Raw genomic sequence first — 24,043 nt, forward strand, 5'->3', positions numbered from 1 at the left:
CCAGGCATGATGGGAGTTGTAGTTTTGCAACAGCCAGAGAGCCAAGGTTCCTTACCCCTGATCTAATATATGCCTATGCCTTATTCACATTTCTTTTGGGATGTGGCAGTGAATGATGCCATTGTGTATAGCAGCCAGCATACAGCTCCATGCATCACCCTGAGCTGTCAGCTCTGATGCCTTCGGGTAAGAACCATCACCATTAGTTATATGGCTTCTATGTTCTCTCCTCACAACCATCTCTCAGTGCTGAATGTGGCTCTCAAGGCAAGAAGGGTTGGGGACCGTGTCCTATATGTCGCATGTTCCCTGCCTTCTCCTTTGCACAGTGTTATTACAGTATTAAGGATAGGAGCGCCATCTGCTGTCTGTGTGGCAGAATGACATGTTCCGCTAAATCTCCTTTCCTTTAGTTTCTGCCTAAAATACTAAAGAAATTATATTTTGATAAATTCTCTGCTATGGTAATACCTGTCACTACTACTACTACTACTACTACTACACAGAACTGCGGAGACACAGCAGACTCTATCCTTAAAGGGGTACTCCAGTGAAAATCTTTTTTTTTTTCTTTTTTCAAATCAACCGATTTCAGAAAGTTATATAAATTTGTAATTTACTTCTATTTAAAAACCTCTCCTGTTCTGCAGCATGGAAAGAGTACCCCACTTCCTGCAGGACATACAGCAGCTGGAAGGCTGGCGATTTTTAAATAGAAGTGATTTTCGCCAGAGTACCCTTTAAGGCTGCGTTCACACTACGTATATTTCAGTAAGTATATTTCAGTCAGTATATGTATATTTCAGTCAGTATTGCAACCAAAACCAGGAGTGGATTAAAAACACTGAAAGGATCTGTTCACACAATGATGAAATTGAGTGGATGGCCGCCATATAACAGTAAATAACGGCCATTATTTCAATATAACAGCCGTTGTTCTAAAATAACAGCAAATATTTGCCATTAAATGGCGGCCATCCACTCAATTTCATCATTGTGTGAACAGATCCTTTCTGTGTTTTTAATCCACTCCTGGTTTTGGTTGCAATATGAGGACCACAATACTGACTGAAATATACATATACTGACTGAAATATACGTAGTGTGAACGCAGCCTTAAGATGCAACAAAACTCCCAATAAGCCCTGAAAGCTGCAGGGAGATTGTTTCTACCTTTTCTGCATTTCTCATAGCCAGTGATATATATATATATATATATATATATATATATATATACTGTATATACTAGAAAATGTACCTGGCGCCGCCGGGTATAAAGTGTCAGTGTGTTCCAAGGTCACCCAGGAGTCAAATCTATGCCCTTGGGGGGGTTGTTTAAGTACAACATTGGCATACAGTATACAGCCTGGTTATATACAACATTGGCAGTGTTATACAGTATACAGCCTGGTTATATACAACATTGGCAGTGTTATACAGTATACAGCCTGGTTATATACAACATTGGTAGTGTTATACAGTATACAGCCTGGTTATATACAACATTGGTAGTGTTATACAGTATACAGCCTGGTTATATACAACATTGGCAGTGTTATACAGTATACAGCCTGGTTATATACAACATTGGCAGTGTTATACAGTATACAACCTGTAGTGTATAGTTCTGGTGTCATGTATACCCGTAGTGTATAGTTTGGGGTCAAACTGTTCAGGCGTTTGGAAGTCTATAGAGGACAGACAGACAGACAGACTTTCATTTTTATGATATAGATATACAGTTATGTTTTTTTTATTTAACCCCTTCTTCACCATGGTGCATGTAGAAGTTCTTGGTAGTGAAAAGGTTAAAGTGGTTCCAAACCAAGGCCTCTAATGCATGTATATGACTGAGGCTCTGCAGTGCTACAGTCTTACCCCAACCTAAACAGGCGCAGTGGTATTGCAATAATCCTGCTTTTAAAATGTGACATGTGACCAACACCATAGAGTCTATGAATGGAATTTATTAAGATGGTCTCCGCCAGATTTCTGTCGTACAATACTCACAACTATTTGCACAAAAAAGTGCAACTTTTTCCCTTTTTTATCCCTTTTGGCGAAGGGGAGTGACCTTGCACAGCCTGGCGGATTTACCATAATTTACGCCAGAGATTGGTACGTTAAACCATGTGGCTGGAGGAGAATTCAGCGTGTGGTGCCTGGACTGCAAGACAGATGCCCCAAGCTGAATAACAGACTGGAGACTCTTAATAAATTTGGTGCATTCATCCCCTGGGCAATGTAAGAAACACCGGTCACCATATATTACCTCAATGGGTTTAAATGTTTTTTTTTCTAGAATTAAAAAACGCAGCTGTTTTCTTCCACAAACAGCGCCACCCATGTCCTCAGGTTGTATGTGGTATTACAACTTGGCTCTATTCACTTCAATGGAACGAAGCTGCAACACCACACATGCAGATGCATTTTTGTAATCCTAGATACATATGTTAACAGGGGAAACGCATTAGACACAATCTGAGTTTTACTGGAACTTTCAGATGTAAAGTTTAAGGTGAGGGAGGGATGGTGGTCAGGCCAGGGTGGTGGTCAGACCAGGGTGCCAGCGGTGAGGGAGGTATGGTGGTCAGGCCAGGGTGCCGGTGCTGTGGGCGGCAGGTGCGTGCGCAGGCGGCAGAATGTTCCCTCCTTTCTTGCTCAGTAGTAGTATCTCTTCTTTCAGGCTCTCCATTTCTTCCGCTTGTATCTCCACCAGCTGCAGAAGCTTCTGTCGCTCCTGAATGTCGGCTTTTCGGGGCCCCTGGAATTCTTCACCCTGCGCAGGGATATCAGAGGGTCGGACATTAGGCGACAATCCATCTCGATCTGTGTTTGATATGTACCTGAACCTGGACCCTCTATAAGAGAGGGCAGAGATGGCAGTGTCACCCAGGCCCTGGTGCCATATAAGAAGAGGCGCTATTATAAATGGCACACAGTTATTGGTGATCCTATCACGTTACACAACCAATGTCCTTCTGTATAGTTACAGGCCGTGAGACTCACCACCACAGTCTGACGGGCGTCCAGCTTGGCCTCGATGCTCTTCTTCTCTGTCAGCAGCTCGTTCAGCCGTTCCAGCTTCTTGGTCTGTTCCCGGGTGATTTCCATCAGGCTCCTCTTAGTCTCCATCACTGTGATCTTTCAAAACCAAAGAAGTAGAGTATGGTGAGAACATACAGCGATCGCATAAGAAATGAATCCAATGGGATACCAGGGAGGAGCGCCAAACCAAGACCCAACGGCGTGGACGACATTCTATGTATGTATAGTAAGACGGCACAGAACCTGATCCAACCATAGGAATACGCCTGACCAGATGACGCGGATATAATAAAGGACAAAACTCCAATAAACCTAACCATAGGAAGACTGTCTGACCCTCCTATTTCTGCATGAATATAGTTTAAAGGGTTTGTTCACCAAAAAGTTTCTTTCAACTCAACTGGTACCAGAGATTCATAATTTACATCTATTAAAAAAAAACAAAAAAAAAAAAAAACAGCCTTCCAGTAGTTATCAGCTGCTGCATGTCCTGCAGGAAATGGTGTGTTCTCTCCAGTCTGGAAAGCAGGAGAGGTTTTCTATGGGGATTTGCTGCTGCTCTGGACAGTTCCTGACATGGACAGAGGTGGCAGCAGAGAGCACTGTGTCAGACTAAAGATAATACACCATTTCCTGCAGGACATACAGCAGCTGATAAGTACTGGAAGACTGGAGATTTTTTTAGCTGAAGTAAATTACAAATTTCTTACATTTTCTGGCACCAGTTGATTTGAAAGAAAAAAAAATTTTGGTGAACAACCCCTATGGGTTATTTTAATGGCAAAAAAAAGAAAAATAAGGAATTTCCACTGGATATCTTGAAAGAGATTTATCACATCTATCAAGAGCAACGTACGAGGACACCATTCTCAAATGAGGCCCTGCCCCCCATGCACCCCGCCAGATTTACTAAGAGCTGCAGGGCAGGCGCAGGTGTAGATGTCAGCGACGCACCCCTGCCCCCCCATCAGGCAAGCGGTCCGCACGTCAGGGAAAAGGCGCAGATGATTGCACAAACCGGGTTTACGCACCTTGATCCCTATGTCAATTCATGTACTGATACCACAATCCACCTCAATGTTCACATATTTACATACAGAGTGGTCACTATGACATGTGGATAAGATGTGGATATTGATGTAGATGGTGATTTGGATGCACACACGTTTTCTATAAGTACAGGCCCCCAGCCTCAGGCGTGGGGTCTGTAACCTTATAATTCTCACCTCCCATTGAGCGATCTCCCGATCCATCTCTTCTTGTCTCTGTGCGGACTTCATCTTCAGCTCCTCCAGGCCAGTGTTCACAGATAAGGTCTGCAGAGCCTCCAGGTCCACCAGTCGGCCAAACTTCATCATCATCTGTTGGCGACACTTCTCCTCCAGACCTGGGATAAAGTGAATCTATTATTACCCCCGTATAACACTGGGGTGTGATGCGGTAGTTTCCCCATGTAACATGTGGTGGGTTATTTTCTCCATGTACCATGTGGTGGGTTAGTTTCTCCATGTACCATGTGGTGGGTTAGTTTCTCCATGTACCATGTGGTGGGTTAGTTTCTCCATGTACCATGTGGTGGGTTAGTTTCTCCATGTACCATGTGGTGGGTTAGTTTCTCCATGTAACATGTGGTGGGTTAGTTTCTCCATGTACCATGTGGTGGGTTAGTTTCCCCATGTACCATGTGATGGGTTATTTTCTCCATGTACCATGTGGTGGGTTAGTTTCTCCATGTACCATGTGGTGGGTTAGTTTCTCCATGTAACATGTGGTGGGTTAGTTTCCCCATGTACCATGTGGTGGGTTAGTTTCCCCATGTACCATGTGGTGGGTTAGTTTCCCCATGTAACATGTGGTGGGTTAGTTTCCCCATGTACCATGTGGTGGGTTAGTTTCTCCATGTACCATGTGGTGGGTTAGTTTCCCCATGTAACATGTGGTGGGTTAGTTTCCCCATGTACCATGTGATGGGTTAGTTTCTCCATGTACCATGTGGTGGGTTAGTTTCCCCATGTAACATGTGGTGGGTTAGTTTCTCCATGTAACATGTGATGGGTTAGTTTCTCCATGTACCATGTGGTGGGTTAGTTTCTCCATGTAACATGTGGTGGGTTAGTTTCCCCATGTACCATGTGGTGGGTTAGTTTCCCCATGTACCATGTGGTGGGTTAGTTTCCCCATGTACCATGTGGTGGGTTAGTTTCACCATGTAACATGTGGTGGGTTAGTTTCTCCATGTACCATGTGGTGGGTTAGTTTCCCCATGTAACATGTGGTGGGTTAGTTTCCCCATGTACCATGTGGTGGGTTAGTTTCTCCATGTAACATGTGGTGGGTTAGTTTCCCCATGTACCATGTGGTGGGTTAGTTTCCCCATGTACCATGTGGTGGGTTAGTTTCCCCATGTAACATGTGGTGGGTTAGTTTCCCCATGTACCATGTGGTGGGTTAGTTTCTCCATGTACCATGTGGTGGGTTAGTTTCCCCATGTAACATGTGGTGGGTTAGTTTCCCCATGTACCATGTGATGGGTTAGTTTCTCCATGTACCATGTGGTGGGTTAGTTTCCCCATGTAACATGTGGTGGGTTAGTTTCTCCATGTACCATGTGGTGGGTTAGTTTCTCCATGTAACATGTGGTGGGTTAGTTTCTCCATGTACCATGTGGTGGGTTAGTTTCTCCATGTAACATGTGGTGGGTTAGTTTCCCCATGTACCATGTGGTGGGTTAGTTTCCCCATGTAACATGTGGTGGGTTAGTTTCTCCATGTACCATAAGTTGGGTTGGTTCCCCATGTAACATGTGATGGGTTAGTTTCTCCATGTACCATGTGATGGGTTAGTTTCTCCATGTACCATGTGATGGGTTAGTTTCTCCATGTACCATGTGGTGGGTTAGTTTCACCATGTACCATGTGATGGGTTAGTTTCTCCATGTACCATGTGGTGGGTTAGTTTCTCCATGTAACATGTGGTGGGTTAGTTTCTCCATGTACCATGTGATGGGTTAGTTTCCCCATGTACCATGTGGTGGGTTAGTTTCTCCATGTACCATGTGGTGGGTTAGTTTCCCCATGTACCATGTGGTGGGTTAGTTTCCCCATGTAACATGTGGTGGGTTAGTTTCACCATGTACCATGTGGTGGGTTAGTTTCTCCATGTACCATGTGGTGGGTTAGTTTCTCCATGTACCATGTGGTGGGTTAGTTTCACCATGTACCATGTGGTGGGTTAGTTTCACCATGTACCATGTGGTGGGTTAGTTTCTCCATGTACCATGTGGTGGGTTAGTTTCTCCATGTACAATGTGATGGGTTAGTTCCTCCATGTACCATGTGGTGGGTTAGTTTCCCCATGTAACATGTGATGGGTTAGTTTCTCCATGTACCATGTGATGGGTTAGTTTCTCCATGTACCATGTGGTGGGTTAGTTTCACCATGTACCATGTGATGGGTTAGTTTCTCCATGTACCATGTGGTGGGTTAGTTTCTCCATGTACCATGTGGTGGGTTAGTTTCTCCATGTACCATGTGGTGGGTTATTTTCTCCATGTACCATGTGGTGGGTTAGTTTCCCCATGTACCATGTGGTGGGTTAGTTTCTCCATGTACCATGTGATGGGTTAGTTTCCCCATGTACCATGTGATGGGTTAGTTTCTCCATGTACAATGTGGTGGGTTAGTTTCTCCATGTAACATGTGATGGGTTAGTTTCTCCATGTACCATGTGATGGGTTAGTTTCTCCATGTACCATGTGGTGGGTTAGTTTCACCATGTACCATGTGATGGGTTAGTTTCTCCATGTACCATGTGGTGAGTTAGTTTCTCCATGTAACATGTGGTGGGTTAGTTTCTCCATGTACCATGTGATGGGTTAGTTTCCCCATGTACCATGTGGTGGGTTAGTTTCTCCATGTAACATGTGATGGGTTATTTTCTACATGTACCATGTGGTGGGTTAGTTTCTCCATGTACAATGTGGTGGGTTAGTTTCTCCATGTACAATGTGGTGGGTTAGTTTCCCCATGTAACATGTGATGGGTTAGTTTCTCCATGTACCATGTGGTGGGTTAGTTTCTCCATGTACCATGTGGTGGGTTAGTTTCTCCATGTAACATGTGGTGGGTTAGTTTCTCCATGTAACATGTGGTGGGTTAGTTTCTCCATGTAACATGTGATGGGTTAGTTTCCCCATGTACCATGTGATGGGTTATTTTCCCCATATACCATGTGGTGGGTTAGTTTCTCCATGTACCATGTGGTGGGTTAGTTTCTCCATGTACCATGTGGTGGGTTAGTTTCTCCATGTAACATGTGGTGGGTTAGTTTCTCCATGTACCATGTGATGGGTTAGTTTCTCCATGTAACATGTGATGGGTTAGTTTCTCCATGTACCATGTGATGGGTTAGTTTCCCCATGTACCATGTGATGGGTTAGTTTCTCCATGTACCATGTGGTGGGTTAGTTTCTCCATGTAACATGTGGTGGGTTAGTTTCTCCATGTACCATGTGATGGGTTAGTTTCTCCATGTAACATGTGATGGGTTAGTTTCTCCATGTACCATGTGATGGGTTAGTTTCCCCATGTACCATGTGATGGGTTAGTTTCCCCATGTACCATGTGGTGGGTTAGTTTCCCCATGTAACATGTGGTGGGTTAGTTTCCCCATGTAACATGTGGTGGGTTAGTTTCTCCATGTAACATGTGATGGGTTAGTTTCCCCATGTAACATGTGATGGGTTAGTTTCCCCATGTAACATGTGGTGGGTTAGTTTCCCCATGTAACATGTGGTGGGTTAGTTTCCCCATGTAACATGTGGTGGGTGGCCCTAGTTCCCTGGTTACTCACTCTGTATCTTGGTCTCCATCTCTTTCCTCTCTCGGATGAGTTGCTTGTGCTGCTCCTTGGCCTTCTTATAAAGTTCTCGCTGCTCCACCTTCTCCATCTGTAGTTCCCGTATACGGTGCTGCAGGTTCTCAAGGGAATGGTTGGTGAAGACCAAGGCCTGCGACAAGTCACTGGGAATCTCTCCATTTATGACGTAATCCACCTACAAGGTAACTGGCGGATTATATCAGGTGTCTCCGCAGAGGAAGGGGAATGTAATATCCAGCAGGTACGTGTAGTGCGGTGTCTGGCAGGTACGAGTAGTGAGGTGTCTGGCAGGTACGGGTAGTGCGGTGTCTGGCAGGTACGGGTAGTGCGGTGTCTGGCAGGTACGGGTAGTGCGGTGTCTGGCAGGTACGGGTAGTGCGGTGTCTGGCAGGTACGGGTAGTGCGGTGTCTGGCAGGTACGGGTAGTGCACTGTCTGGCACATATGTGTAGCGTGGTGTCTAGCAGGTACGGGTAGTGCGGTGTCTGGCAGGTACGGGTAGTGCGCTGTCTGGCAGGTTCGTGTAGTGCGCTGTCTGGCAGGTTCGTGTAGTGCGCTGTCTGGCAGGTACGTGTTGTGCATTGTCTGGCAGGTACGTGTAGCACGGTGTCCGGCAGGCACGTGTACTGCAGTATCTGGCAGGTACGTATAGTGTGGTGTCCGACAGATACGTATAGGGTGGTGTCCGGCAGATATACGTATAGGGTGGTGTCCGGCAGGTAGAATGTGGAGTGGTGACCGGCCTTGTACATTACCTGGTGGAGCTTCAGAGGAACCACCACATACAGCTCATTGAGCTTCTGCTGCTTCTCGCGCTGGAACGCTTCTAGCTCGGCCTCGGCTGTCTTTAGATTCACTTCCACTATCTTTACCTGCAGAAAGAACCAGACGTCACATCCATCACACATACAGGTTATGTGGTGTCCCCATGAACTGATGCCTATCTAACCATAGAACAGATATGGACGGTGGGCGACAGCAGAGGTCCCGCTCCCCCAGCTATATTAGGGGCCTATTAGATGCAGCGATAATCGGCTGAGACAGGCCTATTCGGCCAATTATAGCTCCATGTAATAGAGGCAACGATCAGCTGATGACATCGATCGGGTCCTTAGGTCTGGACCTAAAATCATCGTCCGCTGACCATGCTAGGTGTAATAACATTGCACGGCCGACGGCTAACGATTGAATAAACTGTTATACATCTCCTCTCCACACTCCCGTCTTCTCCTGCCCCCTGCCCGCTTCCCGAATATTACACGCGCCAACAGCAAGCAGATAAGAGTGGTGGGGCAGCGGGGAGCTACAGAACGGACGCTCTTTACACAGTGCAATGGCCAGCAGACCCTCACTAACGGTGTCAGCAATTTGGTTCGCGTTGTAAATCAGCCGCCATTGTGCATGTTGGCTGGTCGTTGTTTTACAACATAAGCTATTACAGAAAGTGATTATCGGCCATAATGGACGGTAATCGGCCAGTACAGCCGATAATCGCTTTGTGTGATAGTACCCTAAGTCATGTGATTCACAGCTAAGATATTATAAAGTACTGGGATACAATCCTATGGGTCACGTCTAGATATCACACTCCATTATTCACTTTCCTTATATACCACAGGAGTCAAAGCTCTGGCTGCCCGCAGGCATGGTGGGAGTTGTAGTTTTGTAACAGCTGGAGAGTTTGACCCCCGATCCTTACATCACACACATCTCGCTCCATCCAGAGCCGCAAGCCGCTCACCTTCTTGGCCAACGCATCCGATTCCTTCTTCACATTGTCCATGACCTTCTTCTCCTCCGCCAGAGACTCCTCTATATCCAGCCTCTTCTCTCGCAGCTGGAGGATGTGGTCAAACAATTCAGGGTCACAGTCTGAGAGGGTCAAAGACACAGCCACAAATTTACTAAATATTCCAGTGTCTGTACGTACCGATGCAGGTAAGTGGATCATTCTGAGGTGTACACTGTCTACATGGGATGCAAGTGTAACAAACCCTCAGCTGTAGGAAGTATTTAGGTACAACCAATAGCCCACTGAAGCATGAGGCATGGAGGCCGGTGAGGTGTTGTGTCGTCGGCTGGGGTTAGGAGGGGTCTGGGGGGGACGCAGGTCACAATGGATGATAGAGATCCCTGTGCTGCTCCGGGTAAGGAGGAGATCAGACGCCTCCAGACAGCAGGGCTCATGGTGACCAGGCATTGAGATCCTGAATGTAAAAGGCAGCTAAATAATACTCACTGTCTGGGCAAACAGAATCATCGAAAACACCTTCTTCTGAGTCCGACTCCTCGTCATCACTTTCATAGGTGGACTCCTCATCTGAGTCTTCATCACTGTCCTCTTCTTCCTCTGCAAAACAAATATTGTGACGTTCTGATGATAGTTAGTCCACAAAGACTATAACCCCCCCTAGACCACCATGGATATCATACTGAATCCTTAAAGCACCCTAGACCACCAGGGATATCACACTGAATCCTTAAAGCACCCCAGACCACCAGGGATATCACACTGAATCCCTAAAGCACCCCAGACCACCAGGGATATCACGCTGAATCCCTAAAGCACCCAAGACCACCAGGGATATCACACTGGATCCTTAAAGCACCCACGACCACCAGGGATATCACACTGGATCCTTAAAGCACCTCAGACCACCAGGGATATCACACTGAATCCCTAAAGCACCCAAGACCACCAGGGATATCACACTGGATCCTTAAAGCACCCACGACCACCAGGGATATCACACTGGATCCTTAAAGCACCTCAGACCACCAGGGATATCACACTGAATCCGTAAAGCACCCCAGACCACCAGGGATATCACACTGAATCCTTAAAGCACCCCAGACCACCAGGCATATCACACTGGATCCTTAAAGCACCCCAGACGACCAGGGATATCACACTGATTTCTTAAAGCACCCCAGACCACCAGGGATTTCACACTGGATCCTTAAAGCACCCCAGACCACCAGGGATATTACACTGATTTCTTAAAGCACCCCAGACCACCAGGGATTTCACACTGGATCCTTAAAGCACCCCAGACCACCAGGGATATTACACTGATTTCTTAAAGCACCCCAGACCACCAGGGATTTCACACTGGATCCTTAAAGCACCCCAGACCACCAGGCATATCACACTGGATCCTTAAAGCACCCCAGACCACCAGGGATATTACACTGATTTCTTAAAGCACCCCAGACCACCAGGGATTTCACACTGGATCCTTAAAGCACCCCAGACCACCAGGGATATTACACTGATTTCTTAAAGCACCCCAGACCACCAGGGATTTCACACTGGATCCTTAAAGCACCCCAGACCACCAGGGATATTACACTGATTTCTTAAAGCACCCCAGACCACCAGGGATATTACACAGATTTCTTATAGCACCCTAGAGCACCCAGCCCAGCTATTAGAAGCGTACAGTATGGCAGCACAGTATTGTTTGCTGATAATGGTTTTGCACACAATGGAAGCTTAATCCATGAAGAATAATTGCTGCCATTACTTGTAGTGTATACTGAGACTGTAAGTGTAATCTATATATTGATGAAACATGACACCACCTGTATCGCGCAACTACAGAGACTACAGAGAAGCGGTAGAGGCTGACACCGACCTTCGTCTCCGCGCACCTCCTTCTTCTTTGTCCGCTTGATCTTCTTCTTAAAAACTTTGGTGAGAAACGTAGCGAATTTGTTGCCCTCTCCGAGAGAGGTCTGGAAGGCGGCGTGTAAAGCCCTCTCCTTCTCCTGCAGATTCAGGACTTCTTTCCTCTTGGCCTCCAGCTGCTGCATAAAATCCTCTGACTTCCTCTACGAGAACGGACAGAGTTATGCTCCTATGCTCGGACTCTCATAACGCGGTTATTCATCGCTCTGGAGGCGAGTCTCATAGACTTACCTTTATCTCATCAAGCTCGGCGATCCGGTCACTGACTTTCTCCTGTAAGATGTCTTCTCGCTTCTCAAATTCCTTCAGCAAAAGAAGCTCCTCGAAAAGTGTGATGTGCCGCAGGTCGGCCATCTTCATCTGCACGTCCAGATGCAACTTCTTGTGTCGCACAATGCGCAGCTCTGCGTCAAAGTCACTGGCCAGCCTGACCATCTGCAATAACAGTGACGGGTGAGTGTGTTAGGACCAAATGTGACCATCGAGTATACATACAAAAGTGGTCCCTTCCCTGACACAGGATCACTTTAAGGAGAAGGTGTCATCAGAAAATGACTTATTGTATAAATAATGTTTTTATGTTAAACATATTTTTAAGCATTTTTGGCATTTTTTGTAATTTTTTAGTTTTCTATCTATATTATAAAATATTCCTTGCAGTTCTCATTCTCACCACTGGGGCTAAAACGAAGCTGAGACTTCCTGTTGTATCTGTGGTGATAAGAGGAGGCTGCAGTAAAGTGATCTGTACAGCATTGCAGCGTCATGTGACACCAGTTGAAAGAGGACACAGTAGCAGCTCCCTGTGGAATGACCTCTTCACAGGTCACAGAGCGCGCTCAGTAATGTTTCACAGTCATCTCAAGGGGACAGAGTCTGTCTATTGTCATCTATGTCCATGAGTCTTACTGTAAAGCATGTCACTAAATGCTGTTAAAAACAGCCAAGGCAAGATGGCCGCTTTTCTACAAGTTCAGTCTACTAAACAGGTCAGAACGTGGTTTTATACGCTTACAAACAAAAGATGTAGCTAAGTGGGCGTTTCAAGTGTTTTGGTAACATCTGTTTTATGCAAAGAAACAGATAAAAAAGGGATGCATTTGTGTACATCCAGTTTGTTCTATTGTCTCCCATCATAAAAAAAGGATCAAAACGCATCCGGTTTTTTTTTACCACGCACAAATATGTGGTCAACCAAAAAAAACAAAAACAAATGCGTTGTAATCCATTTTTTCTTTTATAATGGCAGTCAATAGAAACACGGATTGCACACAAATGCATCCATTTTTTTAATCCTTTTTTTTTCATAAAACATGAAAAAAAGGGTATTGCAAAAACGCAATGTGAACCCAGCCTTACCGTTGAAAAATGGATGTGCTAAATGGACTGCAAAAACACAGTGTGACCCCAGCCTAATTCTAGAGGTAATTTGGATATCCAGGCCTGATGGAAAATATAGTTTTGCAGCAGTTGGATGGGGGCAGATTGTGCACCTCTTACCATTTCTTACAGTATGTTTGCCCTTGAATATGATATTGGAGGCTGTCTATGGAGGCGGAGTACTGTGCACACATATGGAGCCTACATTGGGGTGTGGCTGCACTGCTTTTCTTCTCCTCATTATACTAGACACTAGTCAGACCATTACTCCCACTATATAATGTCCCCCCCACCCCCACCCCGTCTATTACCTGTTTGATGAGGCTTTCTTGCATGTACAGATTCTTGATTTCCTCTCTCTGCACGGCCTCTTTCTCCAGGTCAGACAGCTTTGTACTTTGCACTTGGCGTCTCTTAGAAGACACAGCGCGGTACGATCTCATGGTGCTTGTGGTGGACGGCCTGGAAAGTGACTCCACTTGCTTTGCTGTCGTTTGCTGTGTTCCCCCAAAACTACCAAATCCACCAAACCCTCCTTCCGCTACGGCTGGACGGGTGTGCACCCGGGTCTCTTGCTCCACCTGGAACTTGCGGAGAGTCTCGCTGTCGTACTGGAACTTCTTCTCCGGTGTCTCGTCGGGAAGCAGTGTAGGCACTTTTGGGATGGGGAGGTGTTTGGATGTGTCCAGTGATTCCTGGATGAATCTCACCTCTTGCACCAAACTCTTCATCTTCTCTATGGTTTCCAACTTGAGGTCGCGGAGCGCCATGATGGAGCGGTTCATGGATGATTTATGCTCATGTATCTTTAGAAAAAAAACATGTCATATGTAAAGCGTGTACGGCACAGTATCTGACGTCCTGGAGATACCAATTAACCACCACCATCCCCCCCCCCCCGGCCTTGTACATCCGGGTACAGACACGTACCATGCTCTCTAACATTGCCAGCTCATTCCTCTTTCTCTCGGCATTTATCCGCAGGTGCTCGGGGACGGTGTAATCCTTCGCTGTCTTCAGTTTAAAGTCTCCCATGTTCTCCTTGGCATTTTTAATGGCCAACAGATCAGCTGGGTCCTCATAGTCCTCACTGGGCTTAGTTTTGTATCTAGGGACAAATTGCAGGAATGTTATTAAGTGTAAAGTAGGAAAATAGGCAGATTTATAAAGAGATACAAAATAATAGTCAGAGATCCTGGATACACAGTGCTCAGCCGTGAGTGCAGTGATCCTGAATATACAGAAGTCAGCAGTGAGTGCAGTGATCCTGAATATACAGAAGTCAGCAGTGAGTGCAGTGATCCTGAATATAAAGAAGTCAGCAGTGAGTGCAGTGATCCTGGATACACAGTGCTCAGCAGCCGTGAGTGCAGTGATCCTGAATATACAGAAGTCAGCAGTGAGTGCAGTGATCCTGGATATACAGTGCTCAGCAGCCGTGAGTGCAGTGATCCTGAATATACAGAAGTCAGCAGTGAGTGCAGTGATCCTGGATACACAGAGCTCAGCAGCCGTGAGTGCAGTGATCCTGAATATACAGAGCTCAGCAGTGAGTGCAGTGATCCTGAATATATAGAGCTCAGCAGTGAGTGCAGTGATCCTAAATATACAGAGCTCAGCAGTGAGTGCAGTGATCCTGAATATACAGAAGTCAGCAGTGAGTGCAGTGATCCTGAATATACAGAAGTCAGCAGTGAGTGCGGTGATCCTGAATATACAGAAGTCAGCCGTGAGTGCAGTGATCCTGGATACACAGTGCTCAGCAGCCGTGAGTGCAGTGATCCTGAATCTACAGAGCTCAGCAGTGAGTGCAGTGATCCTGAATATATAGAGCTCAGCAGTGAGTGCAGTGATCCTGAATATACAGAGCTCAGCAGTGAGTGCAGTGATCCTGAATATACAGAAGTCAGCAGTAAGTGCAGTGATCCTGAATATACAGAAGTCAGCAGTGAGTGCAGTGATCCTGAATATACAGAAGTCAGCAGTGAGTGCAGTGATCCTGAATATACAGAAGTCAGCAGTAAGTGCAGTGATCCTGAATATACAGAAGTCAGCAGTGAGTGCAGTGATCCTGAATATACAGAAGTCAGCAGTGAGTGCAGTGATCCTGAATATACAGAAGTCAGCAGTGACTGCAGTGATCCTGAATATACAGAAGTCAGAAGTAAGTGCAGTGATACTGAATATACAGAGCTCAGCAGTGAGTGCAGTGATACTGAATATACAGAAGTCAGCAGTGAGTGCAGTGATACTGAATATACAGAGCTCAGCAGTGAGTGCAGTGATCCTGAATATACAGAGCTCAGCAGTGAGTGCAGTGATACTGAATATACAGAGCTCAGCAGTGTGTGCAGTGACCCTGAATATATATCTCAGCAGTGAATGCAGTGATACTGAGTATACAGAGCTCAGCAGTGTGTGCAGTGACCCTGAATATATATCTCAGCAGTGAGTGCAGTAATACTGAAGATACAGAACTCAGCAGCGGGTGCAGTGATACTGAATTTACAGTACTCAGCAGTGTGTGCAGTTATCCTCTATATACAGTATTTAGCAGTATGATTTTGGACTAACAGAACTCAGCAGTGGGTGCAGTGATACTGGATATGAAGTACCCAGCCATTTGTGCAGTGATTCTAGAGTTAAAACTTACAGTTCATCCCATTCCTGCTTTCTCTGTAAGATTTTGGATTTTGCCTTTTCGGCCTTCTCAATGATCTTCCGGATTCTTTCCACGCGTCCCTCTGTGCGTCTCCCTCCCCATTGCTGTCTCTGTTTCTGGTCCTGGGTCACAGCAGTAAGACTGCCAGCTCCCGAAGTGGCTGCCACAAGATGTGACACAAGTAATGGTCAGTCAGTGTAAAGGTGACAGCCTAGACATGGTCCTGTTATCTCCAGTAAACTCCTCTATGATACCTACCCAGGAGCAGATCATCCCCAGTAATCTCCTCTATGGTACCTACCTGAGAGTAGATCATTAGATGAGTACTCTGGTGAATTGTTTTCAAAGGAACTGGTGTCAGAAAGTTCAACAAATTTGTAAATTACTTTTATTTAAAAATCTCAAGTCTTCCAGTACTTATCAGCTGCGGCATGTCCTACAAGAAGTGTTGTAAAGTTTCCAGTATTACACAGTGCTCTCTGCTGCCACCTCTGTCCATGTCAGTTAGTGTCTAAAGCAGGAGAGTTATTTCATGGACAGAAAACAATACACCACTTCCTGCAGGACATACAGCAGCTGATAAGTATTAGAAGACTTGAAGGTAATGACACCAGTTGAGTTAAACAATTTGTTTTCACTAGGAATCCCCTCCATGATAAACTACCTTATATCACACTGTCCCAGGTAATATCCCCCCCTGGTAACTTACCTATCAGCAGATAATGCCCAGCAATGTGTGATGTCCTAGCTAAGCACACATTATTTCTAGGACACCCTCCATCTTGCATAATGTCAGGTGACCATTTGTTATACTCCCCATACTACAGATGATCCTTACCTGAGTCTCGCCTCTCCTTCATATCGGTGTCCTTCTGATACAGATCATAGCGGGTCATCCTTCTCTTTCCAATCATCCCCTTCACTCTGTAGTACTTCTCTGAGAGAGACAAGAGTCTGAACGTAGACACTTGGTGTTCGCTGTTGATGGCGCGGACGATCACAGTGTCAAATTCCACTTTATCCCGGAATCTGGTGAGTAAAAATCCATTCTCAGAGATCAGGCAGCACATTGGTTCATACATCCTGTGTGCTATGTGTTATAGACACTGATGATAATCCTCTAGTATAGTGTGGATGAGGTGGTCTTTATAAAAACAATGCCCCGGAGGTATCAAACAATTGTCTATGATGATTGGACACATTCATAGCACGAGCCAGACCCTCATCCTATCTGGGCATTGTGAGGGGTCCGATGATAGACGATAGGTGTCACTCTTACCGAGCTTGTAGCTTTTTCAGTCCTATGTTGTGCTTCTCCTGCTCCCAGGCCAGCTCCTTCAGCACAGTCCGGATCCTCTCCGACGTCTGACGTTCCATCTCTTCTCGGATCCTATGATCCATCTCGAACTCCTACAAGGGAAAACCATAGGTTGTAGTTTTTTTTTTTCTAATTCCAAATATCTTGAGGATGTAGGTGTTGCCTATGGCCATCATCATAGGCAGATGTGTGACAGTCTTGCTATAATCAGATATGCAGCAAGTCATTTATTGGATCTGATTGACCTTCAGTTTTGTGTAAATTCGGCTAAGGATACACGAGAACTCTGGCCATGAAACATATCGCTAAGAACCACTGCCCCGCTTTGCTGAACCATCCACCCTGGATGGATTTATAGCGACTAGTGTTGAGAGGACCTGTTAAACTGTTGGGGTTCTGCAACGTTCTCAGCACACGAACGCTCTGTATTTGACTCCCCGCGGCTGCAAAAGTCGGATGCCGCCCTAGAAAACCCGAATACAGCTTAAGGAAATCACATGTCGGGCGTTTCAACACTCATAGTGACTTTTGGGCGCAGTGACTTGCAGGTCGCTACACAACCACATTCACCTTCATAAGCAGCAGTGCAGTAAAGTGACATGTGCCACGTGGTCACAGTCTTTGTGTACCTCACAACTAAAGCTTATTTACTGTATGAAAAAAATTCTGTAACTTCCACATGTTTCCATTCCTCTCTCTTCTCTCTGGTTGTAATAAGCATACAGTATTATGGGCCCTCTGTTCTCTGCTCCTGGATACGCACCGCTCTGCCGAGCTGCATGTGATGCGGTAGCTCCGTGTTCTTGCTCAGTAGTTGCCGGAACTCGTTCCTCAGCACCTCGAGCTCCCGTCTCCTGGCGGCCTTCTTACTTTCTGCTTGCTTCATGAGAAGGTCGTGCTGGTGCTTCTGCTTTGCGTTTTCAATGCTGAAAGGAATAAAAGTCCAAATACACCCAAGTGATCAATCTAATACCTGCTCGTAGTAAACCAAGCAATATCTTCCCTATGGTGCATCTCTCATCTCTCTCCAGTATAGCTCCATTCTGTGCATCCGTTACAGAAAGTGAATAGGGTTCTTAATCCGATGTACGGAGCACACTGGCCCATCAAATGGATGGATTTCCATGTTGCCCATTAATTACAATAAAAGATGGGGGCAACAAGAGGGGTCTCCAGCCCCCAGCATGAAGGTTTTGTAATGGGTGATGTCTCATCAATGCTGACATCCTATACATGGGGGGTATAATATTGTATCATGATATAAATAGGGTCTGTGTCACTGAGGTGAGACAGTTGGCATTATAATATCGGACTTAAAATATTGACTTAAAATTTAAGGACCCGATCATGAGTCTCGTAGCCGAGCAGGTGTCAATATGTTCCATGCACTCCACTTGTGGATCCAAGGATTCTTTAATAAACCATAGGAGATGGGGGCTCCGCTCTATACCCGCTGCAGCACTTTTAAGACACTGCCCCTCCTCCTCCAGAATGATTGACAGCCAGCTCACGTTGAAAGCCAGAGCAACCGATACTGAGCCGGCTGTTTATCATTCCGAAGGAGGCCTGAAAATACAGCAGAGGTGCAAACCCGCCTCTGCCACACTGTCAGCCTGAAATAAATAACATTTTCTTGTTACATTGTATGTACACAATACATGTGTGATTGGCATCTGAAAACTGGCAGCACAGATATAGGCATATCCCAGAACCCAATATATGCATAAGCGTGCTGTCAGTTTTCTTTTAAAGGTGTTACCCAGTATTGAAAAAACAGGTCCACTTTCTTCCAGAGACAGCAGCACTCTTGTCTCCATTTTGGATGCAGGTTGAGTTATTTCATTGAAGTAAATGGAGCTTAATTGCAAACTGCACCTCAACTGGAGACAGAAGTGTTGATGTCTCTGGAACAAAGTGGCCATGTTTTTCTAATGCTGGATAAGCCCTTTAAGTTGAACCCCAGTTATTAGGATTATGATTCCATATATCCCCTAATAATATACTGAAATAGGACTATTAGATAGGACTTTACCTGTAAGCATCTGGATCCTCAATATCCTGAGCAGGCTTCTCTTTGTCCAAACTGGGCTGTAGGATACCAAAAATGAGAGAACCTCAGTATGTGTGATAGTGTCTGACAGTCTGTAACATACCCACAGCCAAAGGCTAGATATTGCAGTACAGTAACTAACCTAGCAGTAACTAAGCATCAGAACACTGGCAGCTCCGGCAGAGAATTAAAGGGGTACTCCGGTGAAAACCTTTTTCTTTCAAGTCAACTGGTTTTAGAAAGTTATAGAGATTTGTAATTCACTTCTGTGTAAAAATATCCAGTATTCCAGTACTTATCAGCTGCTGTATGTCCTGCAGGAGGTGGTGTGTTTTCTATCCAGTCTGACACAGTGCTCTCTGCTGCCACCTTTGTCCATGTTAGGAACTGTCCAGAGCAGGAGAGGTTTTCTATGGGAATTTGTTGCTGCTCTGGACAGTTCCTGACATGGACACAGGTGGCAGCAGAGAGCCCTGTGTCAGACTGGAGAGAATATACCATTTCCTGCAGGACATAAAGCAGCTGATAGTACTGGAAGACTGGAGATTTTTAAACAGAGGTAATTAACAAAGCAATCAACTTTCTGAAATCAGCTGATTTAAAAGAAAAAAATGAGCTGGAGTACCACTTTAATGAATGTGACCCGGCCTTCTATTCTATGATCAGGAGACAGGAAGAACCATTCACAAAATTGTGGGGGGCCCCACAATTATCCCCCCCCCCCATGATGAGTCAGTTATCCCCTATCCTGTGGAGAAGGGACAACGTTGTGAGGTGGGAATGCCTCTTTAAATGCACAGTATGTCAATTTTTACATGAGAAAATCAGACTGAAAGTAAACCTATTGCTGCAGATGTCCCATAACCATAGGGTATGTGCACACCACGGAATCCTCGTGGATCAGCCTCCGCGAGGATAGGCTTTATTCTATGGTTTGCCAGATTCCGCAGTCCACCCGAAGAATGAGCGGGTTCATTGTCTGGGCGGACAACAGAATCTTGCAAACCATAGAATGAAACTTATGGGACCAGCGGAGATGCGCGCATTTGCCAGCCTCCGCAAGTGGAGGCGAGCTGCGAAATCCGTGGCGGGCAACCTGCCAGGATTCCGTGGTGTGCACATACCTTTATGCAGATACATACGCTAGTCTAAGTACAAAAATGGTGTGTGACTAATCCATGAAGGTTAGCGCTGCCCAAAAGACTCAGATAAAAAGTTAAAATATTTATTAAAAATGCACAATTTACGCGTTTCAAGGAACAAGTCATCAGAATACCACGCAATGCTATTCTGATGAAGAGCACTTGTGCCTTACAATGCGTAAATTGTGAAATTTTAATAAATATTTTAACTTTTTATCTGAGTCTTTTGGGCAGCGCTAACCTTCATGGATTAGTCACACACCATTTTTGTACTTAGACTAGCCTTATCCCCACGGGCCCCTACCTGGGAGCATCCTGTCTGGACTATCCTAGTAGGCTTGCAGCCCAGCACTCTCCACCAAAGCACCATATCCTGGTATCTTCTGAAGACCTGGTACCCTTTTGGGTGATATGTATAAAGCCCAAGGGGCTTAAAGGTGAGCGCCCCATCAGCACCTTGCACTATAATTTGACTTGTTTGTACGGTATCACACGAGGCGCTGCCTGGCCTTTATTCTCTCTCTTGTCTAGACGCATTGTGATGGAACCTACCCTAGGGGAAGGCACTTTAGCTTTCTTCACTTTCAGGTCTCGCTCGATGTCCTCCATGGAGAGGATGCTGAAGGTGAAGATGTTGCCATCAGCTCCGCAGGTCGCAAGATACTGGTTATCAAAGCTGGAACTGATGGCCTGGATGACCCCGTACTGGTTATCATGGACCCCGAGAGACCAGAAATTGCTCATGGAGTCAAGCGAAGGATCATTGGGCTGGAGCGGGTAGACCCGGACGGCTCCGTCCTGCATCCCACAGAACAGCAGCTGCTTGTTGGAGCTATGGAGGAGAAGAAAAGGATAAATTATTATGACAACTGACTCTCTGCTCTGCTAAATTTTGTATATATGAGAATATTGTAAGTGGTTGTTGTAACAAGACGAACCCTTTAGTAATAGACTATGCTGGTATTACAGGTCAACTAAAACAGGTATGAGTGTATAGGTATAAGATCATATGGGGAGGGAAGGAAGGGGTAAAACAGTGACGCCAAGGGAACCTGTCTCCAATATGGAGGTCCCCAGTTTTGTTTGATGGCTGATCTGTTATTAGTTGTTATAGTTACAATTCCAGTTATTACATATCTGATTTTCGTTGACGCTCTATCCAATAATCTACTTTAGTTTACCAGGTGATGTTCTCTACCATGTACTACACCCTTTCCATAAAAAAGTCAGCACAAATTCCATAATGAATAAATCACTGTCTCTAATATTAGGGGAAAGGTAAGCAAATACAACAAAAACCTGCATATAATATCTATTGGTCTTTCCCACCCCACGCTCCATGGAACCTGGTTAGGGGTTACCCAGAAGATTAAAGCAGAAGCTGCCACCTTTACTCTCTCCAGGGGACAGGCACCCTGAGATCTGTATGGACATAAGAGCAGGCTCTCTACCTGAAGTGCATTCTGTGGATGGGATTGCTGCCTGTGTTATCGACAGGCAGAGCACGAACTGGTTCGTCTTTCCTCAAAGTTGGATCTTCAGGTTGTCCTTCATTATCAGAAAACTTACAGAGGTAGAGGAACCCCGAGTCATATCCGTCCTGATGAAGAGGATAAGAATAAGACATGGCACGTAGTACTGACAGACTTCTGATTGTTCTCTGAATAGACAGATGCCATAGTCATACAATAGAGTTCTGGACCAGCAGGAGAATAAAGAGGATGATGGTGACACATACCAGAGATAACCAGAACTCCCCAGGACTGGCATAGAATCCGCACAGGATGGGACTGGGCTCTTTGGGAACATATATCTCAGGCAGCTTCTCCTCTTCATCATCTATGACCGGCTCCAGGTCTTCCTCTGTCAGCTCCACTCCCCGCTCCTTCTGCAGTTGTATCCAGGCTTCCCGCTCCTTCTGCTTCTTCTCCCGGTTCTTCCGTATACGTTCCAGCTGTTCTTCCCTCTGCAACACAGGCAAGATTGTCAGTGATAAGTCTTATTACTAGAGATGAACGCAACTGGAGCATGCTCGATCCGATAGTACGGCATTTGATGAAAGTGGCTGAAAGAGTTGGATGCCACCCTAAGGCTGTCTGGAATACATGGATACAGCCATAGGCCATAGACAGAGATTAACAGGATATCCTGATGTTGTGGTATATTATAATGCAACAACCATCTCCAGATACTTCTCCACCTCTTATCCTTTTGATCGCTGTTCATGGTACTTTCAAAAGTATTGCCTTCCCACCAGAGCTCTCTGGGAATGTTGCAGGAATCCAATACAAGCCTTTACTAGGCATTAAGATGTGCAGAGAGCATGTGACTTTGTCTACTCTGCTCAATGGGTTTCACTGGGGAAGGAGAGGAGTAGCATAGATAGGTGTATGGAGGGTACTAAGGGTCCTATTAGACAGACCGATGATGGCCGATAAATAATGTAGACTCTTTAATGAGCCTATTACACGGCTCAATTATCATTTAGCAAGGCCTGCACGGACATCGTTAGTGATGTCCGTGCAGCCCATGCCCTAAACTGTTCATACAATACCTCCCACACTCCCGGTCTTCTCCTGCCCTCAGAGAAGCTGCAGTGCATGGTGCTGGGAAGCAAGCAGGAGAAGACCGGGAGTATGGAGAGGTACTGATGAACAATTTATTCAAGCATTAGCCGTTGGTGGCCGAATTTAGGTCTGGACCTAAAGAAACAATCAGCCGATGATCGATGTCTCTATTACACGGGGCAATAATAGGGCAAATTGGCCTGATTTGGACGATTATTTCTCCATGTAATAGTGCACACGCCGATGGAATTGAGAGATTTCCTGACAGAAAGGATTGTATGTCTCTATTGTTATATACTAAAGGACGCTGGTTGACCTCAGGGAGATCAACCAAAACACCGCAGAGACACCATCACGTGTCTCAACGTCAGTGTATTCTAGAACATTGCCCCCTGGGAAATCGAATATGCAAAAGAACACTGCAGAGACACCATCACATGTCTCGACGTCAGTGAACTAGCCAGACCTTCCCTCCGGGAAGGAACAACCCAGCCAAAGCGTTCTCCAGTCAAGGAAACCACCTCAGCAAGGTATCCATCCACAGACAGCTGTTTCGGGGGGAAGGTCTGGCTAGTTCACTGACGTCGAGACATGTGATGGTGTCTCTGCAGTGTTCTTTTGCATATTCGATTTCCCAGGGGGCAATGTTCTAGAATACACTGACGTTGAGACACGTGATGGTGTCTCTGCGGTGTTTTGGTTGATCTCCCTGAGGTCAACCAGCGTCCTTTTGCATGCACTTACTAGTCATTGCTCCCACTAGCCAGAAACCTACTCCACACTGATGAGGGGCAAAAACCCCGAAACAGCTGTCTGTGGATGGATACCTTGCTGAGGTGGTTTCCTTGACTGGAGAACGCTTTGGCTGGGTTGTTCCTTCCCGGAGGGAAGGTCTGGCTAGTTCACTGACGTCGAGACATGTGATGGTGTCTCTGCAGTGTTCTTTTGCATATTGTTATATACTGACTCTCAATAACATGCCACATGGCACATGGTGTTGTTTTATGTGTGGTTATTTTGTTGGTTTGGCAAAACCTTTGTACACACACAATGCAATGTTTGAAATCTATGCAATGTTTCTTATCTATGACAGTATATTGTTGCAATGGTCTTTTTCTTTGTGGCTTGTAAATGAAAACTTGTTTTAGGAAATGTTAATAAAAATATCTGATTAAAAAAAAAGTTTTTACCAGAGTCAGGTAAAATAATAATAATAATTAGATTTATATTTATAACATTTATATAATAATAATGATATGAAGCCATACAGGCAGATTGGCTCGTGTTGTAACCACAAGAAGGGACAA

General features: G+C 45.5%; 1 protein-coding gene across 3 annotated transcripts in view; it reads right to left on the reverse strand.

The window, feature by feature from the left end:
* Window positions 1-1,754: 1,754 nt before the first annotated feature.
* The window catches only part of CFAP44 (cilia and flagella associated protein 44), a 37,638-nt gene continuing 15,349 nt past the window's right edge, over window positions 1,755-24,043 (reverse strand). For 2 of the 3 annotated variants that reach the window (XM_069944549.1, XM_069944550.1), the window contains 19 exons: window positions 21,908-22,135; window positions 21,621-21,769; window positions 20,722-21,001; window positions 19,010-19,065; window positions 17,741-17,903; window positions 16,939-17,069; window positions 16,498-16,688; window positions 15,651-15,819; window positions 13,928-14,105; window positions 13,309-13,803; window positions 11,849-12,052; window positions 11,565-11,760; window positions 10,166-10,276; window positions 9,668-9,798; window positions 8,682-8,798; window positions 7,901-8,102; window positions 4,275-4,435; window positions 3,010-3,144; window positions 1,755-2,779 (listed from right to left, as the gene is read on the reverse strand). In XM_069944549.1, coding sequence (XP_069800650.1) covers window positions 2,591-2,779; window positions 3,010-3,144; window positions 4,275-4,435; window positions 7,901-8,102; window positions 8,682-8,798; window positions 9,668-9,798; window positions 10,166-10,276; window positions 11,565-11,760; window positions 11,849-12,052; window positions 13,309-13,803; window positions 13,928-14,105; window positions 15,651-15,819; window positions 16,498-16,688; window positions 16,939-17,069; window positions 17,741-17,903; window positions 19,010-19,065; window positions 20,722-21,001; window positions 21,621-21,769; window positions 21,908-22,135 — 3,486 coding nt within the window. In that variant the 3' untranslated portion in view covers window positions 1,755-2,590. Of the gene's footprint in view, window positions 2,780-3,009; window positions 3,145-4,274; window positions 4,436-7,900; window positions 8,103-8,681; window positions 8,799-9,667; window positions 9,799-10,165; window positions 10,277-11,564; window positions 11,761-11,848; window positions 12,053-13,308; window positions 13,804-13,927; window positions 14,106-15,650; window positions 15,820-16,497; window positions 16,689-16,938; window positions 17,070-17,740; window positions 17,904-19,009; window positions 19,066-20,721; window positions 21,002-21,620; window positions 21,770-21,907; window positions 22,136-24,043 lie in introns of those variants that run through there. The other variant, XM_069944551.1, reaches the window with a different exon arrangement.

This window comes from Dendropsophus ebraccatus, chromosome 11, assembly GCF_027789765.1.
Source record: "Dendropsophus ebraccatus isolate aDenEbr1 chromosome 11, aDenEbr1.pat, whole genome shotgun sequence".
Taxonomy (NCBI): Eukaryota; Metazoa; Chordata; class Amphibia; order Anura; family Hylidae; genus Dendropsophus; species Dendropsophus ebraccatus.